The 21,418-nt window shown below is 37.8% G+C and overlaps 1 protein-coding gene across 1 annotated transcript in view; it reads left to right on the top strand.

Annotated features, from left to right (window-relative positions):
- Positions 1-6,455: 6,455 nt before the first annotated feature.
- CCDC91 (coiled-coil domain containing 91) overlaps positions 6,456-21,418 on the top strand; it is a gene marked incomplete at its 3' end in the record, with an annotated part of 89,302 nt that continues 74,339 nt past the window's right edge. Inside the window, exons 1-4 of the mRNA XM_080612607.1 lie at positions 6,456-6,983; positions 7,090-7,168; positions 16,041-16,198; positions 19,201-19,389. Of these exons, the coding sequence (XP_080468733.1) occupies positions 6,954-6,983; positions 7,090-7,168; positions 16,041-16,198; positions 19,201-19,389 (456 nt within the window). The 5' untranslated portion in view covers positions 6,456-6,953. The remainder of the gene's footprint in view (positions 6,984-7,089; positions 7,169-16,040; positions 16,199-19,200; positions 19,390-21,418) is intronic.

Here is a 21,418-nt window from a genome sequence, read left to right on the forward strand (position 1 = left end):
TAACTAAAACCATTGGTGTTATCAGCGCTGTTCCCAGGCTGAAAGTCAAAAACACAGCGCTGCACCAGCCACTAAGAAGGAGAAAAATGACTGCTACTGCTGAACCCAGGACAGAACGGAAGTTAGAATTCCTCAATCTCAACAAAACAAATGAACAAGCAAAACCCAAACCAAAATCTGCCTGTAGCTATTGTTTACTTTTGTTTTGACGGTGATCTTCAGTAATGTTTATATCGTTTTTCATGCCACTGAATTCTTGGCCGTAATGACGAAAAGTATTCCTCTGTTTGTCATCTACGTGTTATTAAACAGGATACTTTTAGTGCTGAGATCTCAACAAGGACTGAAGTGAGAAATGTAAGTTGGTTGGTTGTTTGTTTTGTTGGGTTTTTTTTGTTTTGGGTTTTTTGGGGGGTTTTTTTGTTTGTTTTTTTAATCTTACAGATGCTCTAAATTTATTTTAGTTTCCATTATGCTGTACATTCATATTCTTGTCTTTCTTTGGGTTATGTATGTTATAAGATACGTATATTCTGTAATCAACAATTTTTAATGAATGACTTAGCTGGCTAGAACTTTGTGATAAAGAAATTTATCATCAGTTCTGCTCTTTTTCACAGAGATATTCCCAGTATATATGCTTCTTAAATGGTGACTTTTATGTTATTGTTGTGTTTTATTTTTAAAACTGATGGTTATCTTGGCTTTTTGGAGCCTACAGTTTTGACAAAAGATCTTGGTATGTCTGTTGGGTAGGTGCATTTCACAAAAGTTCTTGTGGCCTATGTTAAGCCGATGATCAGGGTTTGGTGACTGAGTTTTCTGTAGGAAAGCCTGCAGACATCTTAGATATGCACAACTATCTGTGTCTGAATATGTTCATCATGCATTATTACCAGTCATAGAAAAGAAAGGCTTGAGCAACCTGACCTGAATGCAGTGCTGAACCAGCTTTGAGCTTGAATTGGATGAGCTGCTGCCCTGAATTCTGACCTAAATTATTCTGTGATCTGATGAACTTGTTGGTAAGATATACTGAAAATGCAGTGGCTTACATATGCATAACCCATGAGAAGTTTCCTTCTTTCAACAAAAATGTGACTGGAGAGCTTCTCCAGCATTTTAGGACATGGATGTCTTGAGAACTATAGTTTTTTGGAAATGGGCTAGGCTTGATGACCTACTGTGTCTTTTCCAACCATAACTTTGTAATTTTGAGGTTGACTTCTTGTTGCCCAATTTTACAGTTACTTAATTCTAGTATCAGGCATATTTTAAGAGACCACATTTAGTCGTAGTAAGACTGTGTGGGTTGTTTTGTCATCTTGTGTTATTTCTTAAATCCTTCTGAAGATTGTCAGCACTTGATGTATTCTTTCCTATTCTGATACTACAAATAATATTCCTAGTCTGTGAGGAAAAAAGTCTGATTACCTGTTTTGGAATAGATGAGTGATTAAAAAATGCTGCTTCCAAAATTGTTGCGGTGCTGTCTGAGGTGTTAAGCTAGTGCTGCTGTTTACTAATACCAGAACTGCATCCGTCACCAGAATAAGGGGTGGAATTCAGCATTGTTACCAATTAAGTTTATTAGAAATTATTCAAACATTTTTTAGAGCTGAATGCACACTTACTTCTGAGGGCTGTAAAAGACTCCTAACTAAAAATAAACTTGATCAATTTCTTTCTAAATAGTTCTTAAAACATTGGTGTGGCCCTGTTCCCTTATCCCTGCAGAAAGCTCCCTTTTTATCCAAGAAAAAATATCTTTTGGGAAAGACATCTAGTATGAGCTCTTGCACTAATACTCTTTGAAGAGAACACCTCAGCCTTTGGTTTTTGAGTGCATCCCTCAGGACTTAAACATGCTTTGTATCCTAATTTGCTGCCTGCTTACTTGTGATACATAAGTTTGCCAGTTTACAGCAAACAAAGCATGCAAACCAGTCAGGATTTCTTTTTGATGGACTAGAAACTTAGCTTTGTCTTTGAAAAAAGAGGTATGTGTGCATGTATGAACATATATTATACATACACAAATAGCAAATAATTCTTCCTAGTTGGTTGACAATCACTTAGCCAAAGAACTGGATATTAAAGGATTAGCAGTTAGACAAGAAAACATTATTGATACTACTGAGACTTAACTTGGAGTCTTTCTCTTGTTCTATTTAAGTGATGTATGGAATAATTCATAGGTTAATCATGTTATTACAGCCATGAAATGTACTAAAATTCATGGAGTAAAGTAATCTTAGGTCAAAATACTTTAGTGGTCATTATCAGACTTAGAAAACATGTATATGCAAGGTAATAACAAAGATGATGGAATCAGTAACAGGTTCTTCCCTATTTTTTCTTCTGCCTTACACGCTTTTTCTCTATTAAAAGTTACTTCCATTTCATGTATACATGAGTTCTTATAAATTTTCTTGCAGGATTTCCTGGAAATCCTCACTAGTATTTAACATAAGTTTTGCCTACAGAGGCTTCTGTCTTTTATTGCCTTCTGTCACTGCTGCATTTGATGATAAATGAAAGTAATCACTTCTTAGAATATTGTTTTTCATATTTCATCAATGTTGTTATTTAAAGGTCTCTCCATTTAAAGGTCTTTTCCAACCTAGCTGATTCATAGAATCATAGAATAGTTAGGGTTGGAAAGGACCAAAGATCATCAAGTTCTAACCCCCCTGCCATGGGCAGGTACACCTCACACAAACCATAGGCCTTGAACACTGCCAGGGGTGGAGCATTCACAGTTTCCCTGAGCAACCCATTCCAGTGCCTCACCACCTTCACAGTAAAGAACTTCCTCCTTATGTCCAATCTGAACTTCCCCTGTTTATGTTTAACCCATTACCAGTTGTGCTGTCACTACAGTCCCTAATGAAGAGTCCCTCTCCGTCATCCTATAGCCCCCCTTCAGATACTGGAAGGCTGCTATGAGGTCTCCATGCAGCCTTCTCTTCTCCAGGCTGAACAGCCCCAACTGTCTCAGCCTATCTTCATACGGGAGGTGCTCCAGTCCCCTGACCATCTTCATGGGCCTCCTCTGGACTTGTTCCAACAGTTCCATGTCCTTTTTATGTTGAGGACACCAGAACTGCACACAATACTCCAAGTGAGGTCTCATGAGAGCAGAGTAGAGGGGCAGAATATGGTTGGCTTTCTGGGCTGCGAGCACACACTGCAGCCGGCTTATGTTCATTTTCTCATCGACCAACACCCCCAAGTCCTTTTCTGCAGGGCTGCTCTGAATCTCTTCTCTGCCCAATCTGTAGCTGTGCCTGGGATTGCCCCGACCCAGGTGTAGGACCTTGCACTTGACATGGTTAAACTTCATAAGGTTGGCATCAGCCCACCTCACAAGTGTGTTGAGGTCCCTCTGGATGGCATCCCTTCCCTCCAGCGTATCAACCGAACCACACAGCTTGGTGTCATCGGCAAACTTGCTGAGGGCGCACTCAATCCCACTGTCCATGTCACCCACAAAGATGTTGAACAAGACCGATCCCAACACCGATCCCTGGGACACCACTCATTACTGATCTCCAGCCGGACATTGAGCCACTGACCACAACTCTTTGCGTGCAGCCATCCAGCCAGTTCTTTATCCACCGAGTGGTCCACCCATCAAATTGGTGTCTCTCCAATTTAGAGACAAGGATGTCATGTTGGACAGTGTCGAACACTTTGCACAAGTCCAGGTAGATGACATCAGCCTCTCTGCCCCTGTCCATCAGTTCCATAGCCCCATCATAGAAGGCCACTAAACTGGTCAGGCAGGATTTCCCCTTAGTGAAGCCATGCTGGCTGTCACCAACCACCTCCTTGTTTTTCATGTGCCTTAGCATGCCTTCCAGGAGAATCTGCTCCCAGATTTTCCAGGCACAGAGGTGAGATTGACTGGTCTCTAATTCCCTGAGTCATCCATTTTCCCTTTCTTGAAACTGGGGGTTATATTTCCCTTTTTTCAGTCATCGGGAACTTCGCCTGACTGCCGTGATTTTTCGAATATGTCATAGTTGATTATGATTCTATGATTTTTAGCATGCCTTTCCAAAATTGCTTTAAGTCCTGTTGCACTCCCCTGGACTTGTTCCAGTTTGTCTTTTTAAAACACAGTGCTGAATATGGAATATACTTTCTCTGGCTGAGACATAACCAGTTCTGAGATGATGGGAATAATTTCTTGCTTTTTGGGAAGAAAATCTGCTGCGGTCCTTTAAAGTAACTTTGAGTAAAGTCGCTAGGAGCTGTTGATGTGATGCGTAGCTGTCGTGGTTTAAGCCCCGGCTGTAAATTAGAACCGCGCAGTCTACTTCCCCCCCCCCCACTCCCCAGAGGGATGGGGAGGAGAATCGAAAGAATGTAACTCCCACGGGTTGAGATAAGAACAGTCCAGTAACTCAGGTATAACACAAATCACTACTGCTGCCACCAATAATAATAATGATAAGGGAAATAACAAGGGAAGAAAATATGATACCGCTCGCCGGAAAAGAGCCCGACCGAAAAGAGGACGTGCCCTTCCCGGGTAGCTCCCAGTTACATCCCCGGGCATGACGTGCTGTGGTATGGAATACCTCTTTGGCTAGTTTGGGTCAGGCGTCCTGTCCCTGCTTCCTCCCGGCCCCTCCTCCTCCCTGGCAGAGCATGAGACTCACAAAGTCCTTGGTCAGTCTAAACATCGCTGTTATCAGCTCTTCCCAGGCCAAAAGTCAAAAACACAGTGCTGCAACAGCTACTAAGAAGGAGAAAAACTGACTGCTACTGCTGAACCCAGGACAGTAGCGTATAGCTAAAATATCTTTTTTGCCTTTCAAAAGCCTGCTTTTTTCCAACTGACTGCTCTGATTGGTACTTACGTGCTGCAGTTTGCAGTACCTATATAAATCACTTGTCTGTTATGAGTGACATTTAAAAGTAGGGAGCATGAATATGTTGAGTTCTCACTTGTTTGCACACTGCTGTCTGCAATGTTTTATCTATACAAATTCCATTGCTATTAGTTGAGTTCGCATGTGTTATTTTTTTTGAGTTGTATATTGAAGTGCTGAATGTTAATGGAATGTATGAATAGTTGATTGGTTAAGGTTGACATTGATACTATAAATACAAAAGATACTGATCTATGTTATTTCTTTCTTAAGAAATAAAACAGCACAAAACTGCTTGCAGTAAAAAGATAATTAGTTCTTTTACCACATACAAATATTGGACAATAATTTATCCAGTTCTGTGTGCTTATGCTGTGATAGTGGCAATTTAAACTAAATTCATCAATAAGAACTTGGAAATTAATTTGTTAAACTTTGGAAGATGTGATTGAAGTGAAGTATTTCTTGGCGGTGGTTTTCAGCAGTGGGTATCAGCTGAAAGTGTCTCCTTCTGAGATTCTAATACTTGAACTTGGAGATTTCCTCCAAACCCTTTGGATTCTTTTTCTGAGTATGTGCTTTCACAGTAATAAGTTTCTCTAGCCTAAAGTCTATTTTAACTGAAGTCAATTAACTTTATGAACATTTTCACATTCTATAAAACTTAAAGCTTTTTTTGGATCATCCTTCACTTGTATATCAGAAAGCTATTTTCCTTTTTAAATACAATGTAATACCTTTGTTTAAACAGCCATGTATATCTTGAGTTACTTTCATTAGCTGAGTAACTTATCCTGCATTTTTGTAAAAGGAACTGCAATTTAACTATAAATATATGAAAATGCCACAGAATTCAGGGCTGCAACTCAAAAATGCTGATCAGTTTGTAAAATCTAAATCAGTCCCTCCATGAAACCTAGGGAAGGACCTCTGTGGTAGCAGAAAAATTTCCAGAAATTCACCACAGTCTTTTTCTAAGTTGCAGTTTATGCTGATGTTGCCAGACAGCTGAGAGATGGGAAAAGCAGGAAATCTTTTCTGATTTAATCACAGTGCTGATTTGCAAAAGCAATTTAACAATGGAAAATATTTTTATATTTTAAATCATAAAGACAGAACTATGAAGTACATGGTAGATTGCGACTGCATTAAATTGGATTGTTTTCATTGCTAATGAAGTCTTTATTTTGGAATCTGATGGTCAGAAATCCTACTTCCTTGAGTACTTTGTGTGTTTGCTTTTATTTTGTCTCTTTGGTTTTTTGTTTGTTTTGTTTCCTTGTTTGTTTCATACTTGAGGGCAATAAATACAGCTTTTAAAGTACAATCTTTCTAGTTTCCTATCTTGGAAAGCTATTTCTACATTTTTTCTTTCAAAAGATTTTTGACAATACTGGCGGGCAGTGCTTATCTTTTCCCTTGAAGATATTAAAATTCTATCATGAAACACCCAATGTTTTCAATTATGTTGATAAATAAGTATTGCTTTTTAAGAGACATCTTGTAGTCCTAGCCCTTCCATCTTCTATGTGACTAAGTTTTTATTTAAGTCCCTTGATCTTTTGAGGAACGTGTAAATTAGGAAGACTTCAGGTAACCTGTGAAGAGGAGTACTTGGATGAAAGGCTGAATACTCATTTCCAAATGAGTAGGTGATGAGGTTATGAAGAGCACATAGATGAGCTATGTAGCAGTTGTATTCAAGCAAAAGGTCTCTACTCATCTATCATAAAACTGAAGAACAAATAAATGAGTCATTTTGTCATTTGACTTCTGGTTGATCATAATATCAGCACATTCCTCTTATGAGACTACCAATGAAATATAGCCATATTCCTGCAGTGTAGAGCATTGTATTACTTCGTACTGCTGGGCTTTTATGATGTGACAACAATGACTTCTTTTACCTTGCTTTGTCTTTTAAAGCCAACACCATACCTTTGGTTTTGCAGTTTTTGTTGGTATTTTATCAGTAAGTAGGATATAACGATTTAATTTTTTTTGGTTTTTTTTTGTTTTTTTTTTTTTTTTTAATCAAGATTTCTGCCATATTCTGATACCAGTTGAAAAATGGATGACGATGACTTTGGAGGATTTGAGGTATGCTATTTGGAAGAATTAATTTTTAAATGTAACTGTTTTCAACTATTTTTAAAGGTATTTATAGCGTGTTATAAAATATTTTTCTTTTTGTGTGTGCTTCTAGGCAGCAGAGAGTTATGAGTTTGGAAATGGTGAAAAGCAGACTACATCACCTGCTATTGCTTGGGCAGCATTCCCTACAGGTATTGATAAAATCACTATAAAAACTCTTAATTATGTATTGCTGTCCTTCTGTATTCACTGTAAATATTAGTATTCAGAAGGGTGAAAGAATAATGAAAGAATGAAAGAATAGGAAGTGGTGAAAACCTAGCATAATAATGTTCCTGAGTAATGATTTTGGGAAGCTGCACAGAGTTAAACTTTCTTGAGGAATGAAAGAGAAGTACGTTTTATCCAGTTCAAAGGCTGATTGGCATCTCATGTGAAGAAGAAACAGAGCTTCGTCATTCAAATAATGTTCCTACTTTTGAGTATGGAAGGTCTGTTGCAAATGAATGGAAAACATACGTAAAGTAAACTTAAAAGTAGGGCTTCAACATGTTTCTTCCTCCATTGTGTTTCTTTGATTGTGCTAAAGTCTTTTAGTTGCCTGAGGGGGAATCATCTCTTTTTATTTAAGTTTTTAAAGTTAGAAAATATATTATACATCCTTTATCTCACGTAGAAGCTGAAACATTATGGAGCTATTTTTTTAATTTATAGAAATGCCCAGTGCCTGTCTGGATTTTAAGAAATTAATAAAAGCTCATTGATAGTGGATAAATGTACAGTATCAGCAGCGCTAAAACATTGAGGAGGTGTTACTTGATTGCCAGTTGATCTTTGTTCTGAGAATTTAGTCTGAGTTTCACTACTTTTGCAGAAAGAAGCATCACTTTAGTAGCATTGAGGAAAAAAACCCCGCACATTTTATTCTTTGGTCAGGAGCTAAAGATTTCTAACTCTTATTATATAATTATGCTGAATAAATTAAGCAAAATAATTATAATTTTAAAAATAAGACTGGGATTTGTGTCAATATGAAGTCCTCATAAATCAGAATCTTTGAATGGTTTGTTTATTTCTGGTGCTACTGGTTTTCATCCGTTCCAGAATAGTTTTATTTGTTGCTAAAATAAAAGAAAACTAATAAAAAACAGATAAGATTTGCAAGAGGTAGCAGGATCGATGCCCACATTCTCCAACCTAGTTGATTCTATGAAAATAAGGAAACTGTATTTTCCCAAATAACTTTATTATTCATTTTGTCATTTTGACTGTCATTACTCAAAAATCTGTAAATTCATTATCATATTTGAATGTGTTTAAATTAAATCCAATATAGCTGTTTGGTGCCTCTCTCATGAAGTCTAATTTATATCTAGTGAGGCACATGCAATTTAAATGATTTGGAAGTAACATGGAAGTTTTTTGTATGATTTGTGAGTGACACAGAAGTCTTGAGATAAGTTGTACCGAGGTATTTAAAAGAAAACCCCTTGCATTCAGAATATCTTACTAATGTAAAACCCTTTACATGATTTTTCCATGCAAATCTTGCTGAGAATAATTTAACTTATTACAAGGGGCAAGATATTAATAGCATCAATCAAAAAGCTTGTTAGGCATTGACTTGTAAGTTAATGTTTGTCTGCCCAATGTTATTTATATTTATATATAAGTTGTTCTTGTCTTACCCTAGCAATTTTTCAGTCAGTAAAGTTTGCTTAAAAAATGTAAGAAACTCAAATGTATTATGGTGCTATCAAGTGTGATACCATTATATACACCCAAATTTGGTGAACTTTATGGAGTCATAAATTTTCTGCATACTTGATATTTGTAAGATGTAAAGAGTTACAAAGCAACACTGTAACCTGTTGCAATATTTCTCAGCATGAAGGAAAAAATCAGATATTATTTCTAGAGCACCAGTGTTGATTACAGTGAGGAATTTTGCCATTTAATTTTGTCTTGAGCTTCTTGCTATCTATTTGAAAGTTGATTTCACTTTTTCAATAAGCTTGAAGTATGATAGAATGTTTATTGGTATGTGCAAATAGTTGTTTTTTTCTGTCTCCAAATCGTAAAATGTTTTTTAATTATGGTTGGTCTTCAGAAGGGGAGAAAAATAAGTATTTATGCAACAGAAATATACTGTGCTTTCCCCTTCCACTAGGACAACTACCAGAAAGTGTGCACCTCTTTCCATTATGCTTATCTAGCAATGTCACCTAATAGAAAACTTTTATTCTGGTTTTATTCTAAATGATAAAAGTGAGAAGAAAATCTGTTTACTTTTTAATCTTTCATGGTTTCAATTGGAACCCATTATACCAAGTGCTATATAAACATTGAAACAGAGAGTAAGGCTGGTCCAAAGACATCAGCTCTGTGAGATAGTATGCGTTATGAGTATGGAGGAATGAGGAAGTAATGAAAGAAAAATAACACACATGTGTGTAGTGGGGTTACTTAGATGTCTTTGCTACTACTGTTAGCAAAGTCCAAAGAACCAGCTGTTATTTTGGGTCTATTCCTTCTGATTACTTATCTGAGATAGAAATGAGTAATCCTTCTTACTTAGTGTCATACATATATGTGATGGATTTCCCTTTTTCTATCCAGCCTTAATATGATGAAGTGCTAAGAAGAATCACTATTATACGCCCATCATCTGGACTTTGGAGAGATGTGAGGGATCTACTCAGACATTACTGTTTTCTTAGCTTGTGTTTGTAAAGTTGAAAAAAAGCCAACCAACAAACCACTCTGAGAATAAAAAGTTATTCTTTGGAAAGATGAGATCTGTCTAAGAACAGTGACAGAGTATGAAGCCTTATGTTTAAGCCTCAGATTTAAGCATCCTTCAGAACTAACACAAAAATAAGTTTTTAAGAACTCTAAAATAAATTATGGAATATTCTAGTTTCTTATCACTGGTCCACCTGGATAGCAGAAGAATTTAAGAGGCTGTCTGTATTAATTATTATGAGCGATGTCAGTTTTCATTTCAATAAACGTGCACTGGAATATTGAAGTGCCTGTTTTTATTTTTAATTTGCATGGCTTGAAAGGTGCTGTTTTCAGCTGTTTTATTGAAGTAGTTGTTTCCAGTTCTTTTCATAATATTTTTTTTTTTTTTTCTGCAGAATAGTAACATCTTCATTTGGGAGGGGTAGTGGAGGGGTGGAAAATAGTAGGAAACTAAGATATCGCTAAGGAGATTGGAGGAAACTCATTTCATTCTTTGCCATGATTGGACAGGTTCAGAGGTCTTTGTTGAGAATGAAATACAGCCTCATTTAACTCTGGAAAGGTCATTTTCTTTTGCTAACGTTTGCGTTACTTGGGGTATGTGGCTTTAAAAATGAGTCGGGTAACTTTTCGGAGTTGACAATCTAGAATAGTTTAAAGATTGTCTTGTTGCATGTTTATTAGAATACATATAACCGCCCTCTCTCTCTTCCTTACAGTTGCCAAACTGCTTTAAAAGACAGTTATATTGCCTGAATATTTTGGCAGTCTTATGGAAACCCATGTCTTAAAAAAATACAACACAAGACTGATAAGAATGAGTTCTCAGTTTTCTTATGTTGTGTAGTCTTTGGATACTGAAAGATTTGGTTTTGAGGTTCAACTAGGTGGTTGCAGTGTTGTAAACTTTTGGTAGCTGTATATAAGTTCTACTTTAATAAGAAGTTAGGAAATAAAACTAATGTTTCTGTATGGCCTTTGATTTAAGTTGCTGCAATAGTGTATGTAATTACTTATTTTCTGGAGTAGTTTGGCTTTGGAAGACTGAAATGTGGGGAAGAGCTTTATGCTGTGAACTACAACAAATCATCTTGAAAGTACATTAAAGTGTTTTTTCCTTTCTGTCTATATGTTGATGTAAACTGATGTGTGTAAAGAAGCAGCCAAGTGTTTCCTGTTGGTAGGAGGACATTCATGCTTATTGAAGTCAACAGAGAAATGGTTATCACCTTATGTGGACATTTACTTATTGATTCTAATGCCATAACAGATGTGGAAATGCGCTTCATTCTGGTGAATCAGTGCTCTGCAAATACTGTGATTGGAAGTGTTGGTTTTGGAAAGGGAAAGATTGGGAAATTTGCTAAAGGGAAAAAAAGGGGAAATTGCTAAGGAAACTACTGAAACTCCTACAGCTTTGCAGAATGCTATGCGTGCCATCTGAGACACAACATTTATTATTGGCGTATTGGGTGTCAATTGATATCTATTCATGTATCCCTCTACTCATTCTTCAAGCAATTTAACCCTTTCTAGTAGTTCTCCATTTATATTGAGTGAAAAGCAGTGTAAGTACAGGAAATACTTTGTCTATTTGGGATTATATTTATTAGTTGATGCTTTTTGTTTCATAAGAAAAGAAGAATTTTTAACAGATTCTGCTGCTCTTCCTTCATAAATTGTTTTTCACTGATTTTAATGATTAATTTTAATGAGTTACATATGTCTTTTAGAATGCATGTGACATACTCTGTTTTGTGCTAGTTTGCTGTGTGTTGGCAAAGTAAATTGGCTGATATTTGTAAAGCTGGTAATTTTCAGTTTATTTTTCCCTAAGCTGTTTGTTCAGCACTATGCAGGCTGTAGATTCCTGTGTTCTAGCTCTGACATTACAGCTGACAGAAATTCCTGCCTTGTAGAATACAGTTTTCTGTCTCTTACAGTTGTGCTTGAGCAAATGTGTGGGCCTGGGATTTAAGCAGACCAGTGAAATTTGGATACACAAACCCAGTCTATATGAATGTTAGTTTTAACTGAAAATGTTCAGTGGTACAATTTACAGTGTATACAGTATAATTTAAAGGGTCATTGAATTCTATCATCAAAGACATGGGTAGTTGAGGATGGAAATACAGTTTTTGTTTCCTGTGGTTTTTTATTTTTAACAGCTGAAACCTGCATGTGGGAGAAGTGTACTACAAGTAGTTTGCAACATTCTACAAAAGTATGTGAAAGAATTATTATATGGTCTGTTGCTCATGGCTCTGATGGCATATCATCTGTTAATTGCTGGATATAAATGACATCCGATTAGTAAATGTTACTCATGTTTATTTGTTCAGTGGTAGATTTCATATCTGATGTCTTCAGTCTGATGCTCAGTATGAAGTATGGAATGTTCATCTATATTTTGTTTTCAGAATTTCTGATTCCACATGATTTTAATAATTGTTTGAGCTTCATTACTAGGATAAAGATACATATTTTTTCTTGTGTGAGCAAGATTGCAGGCTGTTACTGATCTCTTCTATTAGTTTGGTCAGTTCTTACATACAAACCTAATATAGAATATTCTTAATATTGGGAAATCAATAGTGTATGACTGTGTATCGTAGCAGGTGGTGCAGCAGTTGGAGAGGATTTGTAAGTGGTGCTGAGAAGCCAGTATACTTACTACATGTGCTTCAGGAGTTTTATTTCAGACTAGCGTTATCTTGGTGCTGTGGACATGAATATCCATTAGTTTTTGGAGTCCAGTCAGACAGTTTTACCAGAGACAAGTTTTCATTTTGGGAGTTCTGAAACTGTTCCATTACGATAACTAAAGCATGGCAAGCAGAAAATGATGGAGGGGTCATCTTCAAAACCAAATTTTGAGTTAAACTAAAATGCTAATGCAATTTCACCAGTATATACACAAGAGGAATGAATTAAGTGAGCTTGAATTGCAGACATAGAATTACATGTAATTCTAGGAGTGTCTAATTTATGAATCCTGAACATTGCTGAAAGTGAAAAGAAGGTTTTGTGAAAAAGATGTTTGAATGATACCTTGGAGAGTTGCCGCCTTTTCTTGCCTTCTGCAAGATCATGTATTTAGCTGAATAATTTTAAACCATGGTATTCAGAGGTGGTCACCAATTGTTGCTCTTCGTTTCCCAGACTTTATTTTGACAACTTCAGAGGTGGGTTTTTTGTTTCTGCTTTTTCTTCCCCCTCAAAATGTGAAGCATTTGTTACAATAACTGGAATCACTGAAAGCTTGATTCCACATAAAACTGTATTATCTGAAAAATAAAGTCTTATATCTAGTATGGATACCACTGAATATGTGAATACCTTAAGTTTTAATTTCTGTGAGTCTCCATTCCTCATCTGTATCCAGGCTCAGTTTCTAGTTTTACTTCTGCTATAAATTATTTAAATATGAACTACGCTATGGTGATCATCACCAAAGGATGAATGCTAACACTACAGAGATCAGTGTCATGCTAGTTTTGTCATTGTGAGTTGACAGTTTTAGGAAAAGAAACAACTTGTCTGCTCAATCAGAATTGCCTGGTGCATTATTTTAGTTGGTTTTCCATCTGTTGGAAATTGATTTGAAACTAAAATTCAGGATATTAAATGATAGCATAGAACAGAGACGTAATTGGTATTTCTAGAAGCAAAAAGGTCATCTTCTCTATCGTCTCACTGCTATTTGAACTATCAGAGTAGGTAATGGTTTAGACGAAGCTGATTTGTAAGGGGGGGAGGGGAGCACAGCCTAAAATGTCCAGTTTCCAATTCTGGAGAAGAGTTTACTGTTAAAGATACAGTTGTTTCACCATCCTTGCACTTGGCATGGTTAAACTTCCTAAGGTTGGCATCAGCCCACCTCACAAGCGTGTCGAGGTCCCTCTGGATGGCATTCCTTCCCTCCAGTGTATCAACCGAACCACACAGCTTGGTGTCATCGGCAAACTTGCTGAGGGTGCACTCAATCCCACTGTCCATGTCACCCACAAAGATGTTGAACAAGACTGGTCCGGTCCCAACACCAATCCCTGAGGGACACCACCCATTACTGGTCTCCAGATGGACATTGAGCTGTTGACCACAACTCTTTGCATGCATCCATCCAGCCAGTTCTTTATCCGCCAAGTCGTCCAGCTATCAAATTGGTGTCTCTCCAATTTAGAGACAAGGATGTCGTGTGGGACAGTGTCGAATGCTTTGCACAAGTCCAGGTAGATGATGTCAACTTCTCTGCCGCTGTCCATCAGTTCTATAGCCCAGTCATAGAAGGCCACCAAATTGGTCAGGCAGGATTTCCCCTTAGTGAAGCCATGCTGGCTGTCACCAACCACCTCCTTGTTTTTCATGTGCCTTAGCATGCCTTCCAGGAGAATCTGCTCCCAGATTTTGCCAGGCACAGAGGTGAGAGTGACTGGTCTCTAATTCCCTGAGTCATCCATTTTCCCTTTCTTGAAAATGGGGGTTATATTTCCCTTTTTTCAGTCATCGGGAACTTCACCTGACTGCCATGATGTTTCAAATATGATGGTCAGTGGCTTAGCAACTTCATTTGCGAGCTCCTTCAGGACCCACAGATGGATTTCATCAGGTCGCATGGACTTGTGTATGTTCAGGTTCTTAAGATGGTCTTGAACCAGATCCTCTCCTACAGTGGGCCCAAGGTCTTCATTCTCACAGTTCTGCATCTGCCTTTCAAGACTTGGGTGGTGTGGTCAGAGCATTTTCCTGTTGCGGAATGGACTCAGTCGGAGATCAGTGTGATCAGACAAAGCCATTTATTATAGAAAACTAACTCTTTATATACTATTTCTTAAAGTTGTTTGCACTAACTTGGCCCATTGTGATTGGATACATATCTCTGAGGCCCTTAACAACTAACATATAATTGGTTAAGCACAGGTGTGAGAACCTGACCTTCAAAGTTTTCCAACAGTCCTCAATTTATCAACTCAGTAAATTCCAGCTCCTTCTTATCTTGCTGGGATTCTCACTCCCAGTGCCTTGCTCCCATCCTCCTTCACCTTTTGTTGTTCCTTGGTTCATGTCGAACTCCACGTAGGCACTTGCTGATCTGGGCACATGGCCGTTCTTTGCCAGAAAATCATCCACATTTGCCAGTGAAGACTGAGGCAAAGAAGTCATTAATAACCTCAGCCTTCTCCAAATCCAGGGTAGCCAGTTCTCCTGATAGCTTCCAGAGGGGGCCCACGTTGTCTGTAGTCTGTCTTTTATTTGCTATGTACCTATAGAATCCCTTCCTGTTGTCTTTCACGTCCCTTGCCAAGTTTAATTCTAACTGGGCCTTAACTTTCCTAACCTTGTCCCTAGCTTCCCAGACAACATCCCTGTATTCTTCCGTGGCCACCTGTCCTTGCTTCCACCTTTTATAAGCCTCTTTTTTCCCCTCTAAGTTTCCTCAGCGGCTCCTTATCCATCTATTTATGTCTCCTGGCCCTCCTGCTTCACTTCCTTCTAGTTGGGAACACTCCTGAGCTTGTAGCAGGTGATCCTTGAATATCAACCAACAGCCTTGGGCCCCCCTGCCCTCTAGGGTATATCCCATGGAACCTTACTAAGCAGGTTCCTGAAGAGGCCAAAATGTGTGCAAAGCTTTCTCTTCTCTGTTCTTTTTATTTATTTTATGTCTGAATCCTTTATAAAAGTGCTCAAGTTTCTGTTGTGCTGAGTTGGTAATAATGATCCACTATTCAGGATTTTTATGGCATAACTGGAAATTGCTGTGGAAGTGCTCTCACTTCCGTATTAATTACGCTTAAGTTTTATTAGCTAGAGGGTTATTTATCTTTTGAACTCTTATAAAATGTAAACCTGCTTTTATCATGTGTCTTGGTAAGCTGTTTATATGTATCTTCGAAGACAGTTGAGGTTTTTTACCTTTAAAATTTCAAACCTTAGGAAATTTTAAGTACCTTTTTACAGTTGACTTAAACTGATCAAAGATCACAGCGAAGCTGAAAGGTTATGTGAATGCAAAAAGATAAAAGTTAAAATTGCTGCTCTGCTTTTGATGGCAGTTATCTTGTGAAAGCCCTGTGTAAGTTACAAGTCTAAATTTAGTGTGACTGTATAGTTTCAAATGTCCTTAACTTGATGGTACTCAAAAATATATGGAATGTGCAAGTAGATTGTAAGAGGTACATAACCTTATATTTATATGACTGTACTTGTTGCTAGTGTGATGGATTTTGGTAGGTATAGATTTCAGAACCAGAAGTATTTCTTTAATGCTTCTTTGTATTGTGTTCTGTGTTCTCTTTTTATTTCTTGTATTAGTATCTGAAGTCCATATATCTCCTGATGTTATCCTGGAGCACTCGGTGCCATCTTCCTGCCTGGTTCCTTCTGACTCATTCAGTTTATCAAGTGATAATGTGGCAAAAGCTATTCAAACAGCCACCAATGTTACAAACGCTGCTGTTCCTGAAGAACAGGTAAAACCACAATTTTTGTGTTATGTATGTGTTAAATATCTTAGCATTGTATCTTTTCTGTGCAAGAGTTGCCCTTTAAGAGCAAAAGGTCTTTGGAGTCCTGTAGTACAGACTTTGAAGTGAAATAATTTTAGATTATGTTTAAATCCTATAACTGCAAGGCACCACAGACTGCAAGAGAATCTGTGTTAAAGTTACTTAAAGTTAAAGGCATGCTGATACTGCTAGGCATGAAATTAGGAAACAATAGCAGGAAGGTTCTCTAAAAAGACTACGTTATTGGTAAAGCTGTAATGATTACGGCTGTACATATATGTCATACTTGTATGTTTTCTCAAGTGGTTTTAGGTCTAAAGAATTAACTTTAATATTTACTTAATTATAATGAAATTAATTTTATTTGCATTACTATATTTTGCTTCTCCTCCTTCCCCATTACATTTAAAGGTTTTTTTTGTAATCTGACAAAGTCCTAGTTATGTGATCTTGATCTCTTAGTGGCTGCAATACTGCTGAGAACTGATTTTAGCTTCTTTGGTTGGGATGAAAGTGTTTTATTTTTAACTAAACAGATGAGCAAGGAAGGAAAAGTATCTTCTGTGTGGAGATTAGGACACAAAAGCTAGATTTCCATGGATGAGAATTATAGATTTACGCTCCCAAGTGAACTTTTGTTTATTACTTGAGTTAGAAAGTGCTTTTGTCTTTCTCTTAACCAATCAATATTTTTGGCAGTTTGCAACCCTCTCATTTTCAGCACTTACTTGGTTTCTTATTCTTCACAGTTAAGTCAGATTTCCGGAGTCTGACCATTTACAAGCATTTATCTAGTGCTATTTAAAAAACTTGTGCAAATACTTCTTTTGAACTGACTCTTACTGGTTTTCTTTTGAGCAGTGTCTGTGCGTTCACACCTTCAAAAAGACTGTTGTTAGTACAGCTCCAGTAGTTTAGTTTTAGTAATGAATTAGTTACTGGTTTGTATCTGTTCCCAGCCTAATGTTGTGGGGAAAGCCTATAAAAAGTGAAGAGAACATGTGCCCAAATGCAAGTGATACCAGAGGAAATTTCTTAGAAATCTGAAAATCGGGTTGTTTTTCTCTTGAGAGGGGGAGGGAGTGTTTGTTTTCTTTCTTGATTGATGCCAGCCAGGGTCATTTTCTGTGTTGAAAGCTCTTCATCTGCCTCTCTGACAATGTTTAGATAAGTAAATTTCAGTTACTGGCAGGATGATCAAAATATGCTTTTCTTCAGCAAGAACAGATCCTATCCTTTTTGATTTTGGCTAGCAGTGAAATGTGAATAACCTGCATGCTTTCTTGTTTGAGCTAGGCCAGCTACTTTAGCTTGTGTGTTCTCTGGAAAGAGCACTTTGGGTATTGCAGAATACTAAGGCCTAGGTGTATTTTTTTTAGCTAAAAATAATTTGGTTAGGTAATGTTACTAAAAATAAGGAATACATTTTGTTACTTCTAAATAAGTATATGTGCAAATTCTAATTGTAGGCCGTGTTTCAGTTTTTCTCATCTTGTTCTGACCAGCTACTGACAGACCCATAGTTCCATAAACTCTTCTTAACGCAGGAGGTAAAGGGAGTTGAGAGGAAGTCCTTCAACATTATTTTAAAATGGAGATCACACTTTCCACTTTTGGATTAAACTAAAGGAAAACAGTGGACGTAAAATTAAAATATTTAAACCTGTTACAGGAGGATGTTAGAACTGTGTTCTATAATTGTATCTCCAGAGCCTCTTGAGGTTTTGTGTTATAAAAAAAACATCAATGTTTCAGGTTCAACCATGGCAGGTTTTGGCAGTGCCCAATTCTGATCTCCAGTAGTTCTCCAAAGTAGAATTGGCGTATCTAGGTTCTCTGCTTCTTACAGAATGAGAATTCAGAGCAGAAATTGCAGTTTTATTTCTGGCTGTTTTGCCTACTGGATCTTATATATCCGTGGACAGTCAAGATCTCAGCTATTTTTGTTTGGGCTTTTTTCAATGTATTATTTGAGTGTCTGTTTGAAATAAAAGGTGTTAAGGTAATGGAGTTAAACCTCTTTTAATAAATACATTGAGATGTTCCTTTCACCACCACTCTCCAAATCTCAAATACTTTTGGTTTTCAAATTGATGTTAAAAAAGCGGCAGCTGAAATTAATTTCCAAGTTTGCTCCTTTCAAGTTCCTTTGCTGTAGTATAAACCAATTTTTGTTCCCTCTTCCCCCCCGCCCATCTTTTTAAGTGGGGGGAAGCTTTGGCTTTTGTTAATTATACCACAAAAATATTTTAAGCCTCATTTCATTTATTTTTGCGCTTTGCAGAAGATACGGGCTTATTGCTGATGTTTCGTCTCTTTAGGATTGTGTATTCTAGAAGCCTCCATTTCAGTTTTAGTACTTCTACAGTTCACTAAAATAGCATTAAATAAATGTTGTATCTATGTCCCAGTTATTCTGTCGGTCTAGCTTCAAGAAGAGATTTATTTTAGTACAAAAAGTTTCTGTTCCCTTTCTATGACTACTATTTGCAGTCTGCACTGGGTGAAAACATGGAGTGACTAATCCAAGGAGAGTTTATTTCCACGTAACCATGATGCTTTGAGACAGGTGATTCAGTTTCACTTCTGTCTCTTTTCACCTCTTTTGAGTATTTTGGTGTCATTGGAAAGTGAGGTATCTGTGCCATCCTCCTTCTTAAAGCCTTCTCCTAAATTCTGATTAAAAAGCAGTTGAGAATATCGAAAGGATTGGTGTGAATCCATCTAGAATTACTAGGTACTGTTCCATTGTTGGAGCTTTCTTTTTGGCCACCATATCATACATAAAAAAGTGTGTGTGGCCAGTTTCAGAACAGTGTAGTTTTAAAAAAGTAACCTTAGTATTTGAGTTTTTAAGTTCTGTAATGTCATCTGGGAATGAAATTTGACTTGACTGGAATGTTAAATTTCCTTTATAATTTCCTTTACCTTTTTTTTAAAATTTATTTTTTTCTTGTGTAAATTAGATTCAAGCAGATATTCCAGTTGTGTCTTTGAATGTAATCGAAGACAAGACTTCAGTTACATCAACCACTGGTTTAGTTGATGCCGAGACACAGAGAGCAAATGAACCAAAGAGCTACCTTCATCAAGCTCTTGCAAACCTAAAAATCAAGCTTTGCACTGCTGAAGAAGAAAAATTAAAAATCAAAAAGGTACGAATAGTTTTTTAATAAAAAATATTTAGCATTTATATAAGATTTGAATATATATGTAGATGGCAAAGATTCACAGTGCATTTTTTGTAGCAATTATCCCAATTCCAGAGAAATCGTCCAAATTTAGCCAAAATAATCTCCCCTCCCCCTCCTCCTCCTGTATCTGGTGTCTATTTTAGGCTGAAATTTTCTAAAGTTTCAGGTTCTCCTTTAAAAACTTTTCTGGAGGGGGGGGGGAAAGAAAGAAAGAAAAGTTAAAAAAAAGATATATTTTTATCATGGAGACAAGTGGTTAGAAGATACAGTGATTCCTCATGTTTTGGAAGTGTATGGTCACTGAAATTCGTAGTGTCTTTTCCTATCCTTATGAATATAACTCAAGACACTTTTTTTATTTTTTTTTTTTCTTTCCTGGGAGACCTGGTAAAGAAATTCTTCATATTCCTTCTGACATTAATATGATAAAAGTATTAGACAGGGCTATGCATGTAGTTATGCATCCAAGTTAATCAAAGATCACTGAGGCATTGGAAAGTAAGTTTAATCTCTGCTGTTCTTAATACTGCTCCTAGATAGCTGTCAAGGTGTGCTAGGAAATAAAAATGAGGATGAGTAGCAAGTCAACGATGAGGAGGTCTGGAATGGATTGATTTTATTAGGAATTAAGTGTATAGAGGAGATCTGGAAGGGAAGAATGAATGGACTGTAAGAGGACTAGAATTAGAGCTAAACTTGGCTAGGGACATTAAAGATAACGGGAAGGGATTCTATAGGTACGTTGCGAATAAAAGACAGAATAGAGACAACACAGGCCCTCTCTGGAAGCTATCAGGAGAACTGGCTACCCTGGATTTGGAGAAGGCTGAGGTTCTTAATGACTTCTTTGCCTCAGTCTTCACTGGCAAATGCTCTAACCACACCACCCAAGTCTTGGAAGGCAGATGCAGAACTGTGAGAATGAAGACCTTGGGCCCACTGTAGGAGAGGATCTGGTTCAAGACCATCTTAAGAACCTGAACATACACAAGTCCATGTGACCTGATGAAATCCATCTGTGGGTCCTGAAGGAGCTCGCAAATGAAGTTGCTAAGCCACTGACCATCATATTTGAAACATCATGGCAGTCAGGTGAAGTTCCCGATGACTGAAAAAAGGGAAATATAACCCCCATTTTCAAGAAAGGGAAAATGGATGACTCAGGGAATTAGAGACCAGTCACTCTCACCTCTGTGCCTGGCAAAATCTGGGAGCAGATTCTCCTGGAAGGCATGCTAAGGCACATGAAAAACAAGGAGGTGGTTGGTGACAGCCAGCATGGCTTCACTAAGGGGAAATCCTGCCTGACCAATTTGGTGGCCTTCTATGACTGGGCTATAGAACTGATGGACAGCGGCAGAGAAGTTGACATCATCTACCTGGACTTGTGCAAAGCATTCGACACTGTCCCACACGACATCCTTGTCTCTAAATTGGAGAGACACCAATTTGATAGCTGGACGACTTGGCGGATAAAGAACTGGCTGGATGGATGCATGCAAAGAGTTGTGGTCAACAGCTCAATGTCCATCTGGAGACCAGTAATGGGTGGTGTCCCTCAGGGATTGGTGTTGGGACCGGACCAGTCTTGTTCAACATCTTTGTGGGTGACATGGACAGTGGGATTGAGTGCGCCCTCAGCAAGTTTGCCGATGACACCAAGCTGTGTGGTTCGGTTGATACGCTGGAGGGAAGTGATGCCATCCAGAGGGACCTCGACACGCTTGTGAGGTGGGCTGATGCCAACCTTATGAAGTTTAACCATGCCAAGTGCATGGTTGTACACCTGGGTCGGAGCAATCCCAGGCAGAGAAGAGATTCAGAGCAGCCTTGCAGAGAAGGATTTGAGAGTGTTGGTTTATGAGAAAATGAACATGAGCCGGCAGTGTGCACTTGCAGCCCGGAAAACCAACCATATCCTGGGCTGCATCAAGAGGAGTGTGACCAGCAGGTCGAAGGAGGTGATCCTGCCCCTCTACTCTGCTCTCGT

The sequence above is a fragment of the Psittacula echo genome (genome assembly GCF_963264785.1).
Source record: "Psittacula echo genome assembly, chromosome: 1".
Classification (NCBI taxonomy): Eukaryota; Metazoa; Chordata; class Aves; order Psittaciformes; family Psittacidae; genus Psittacula; species Psittacula echo.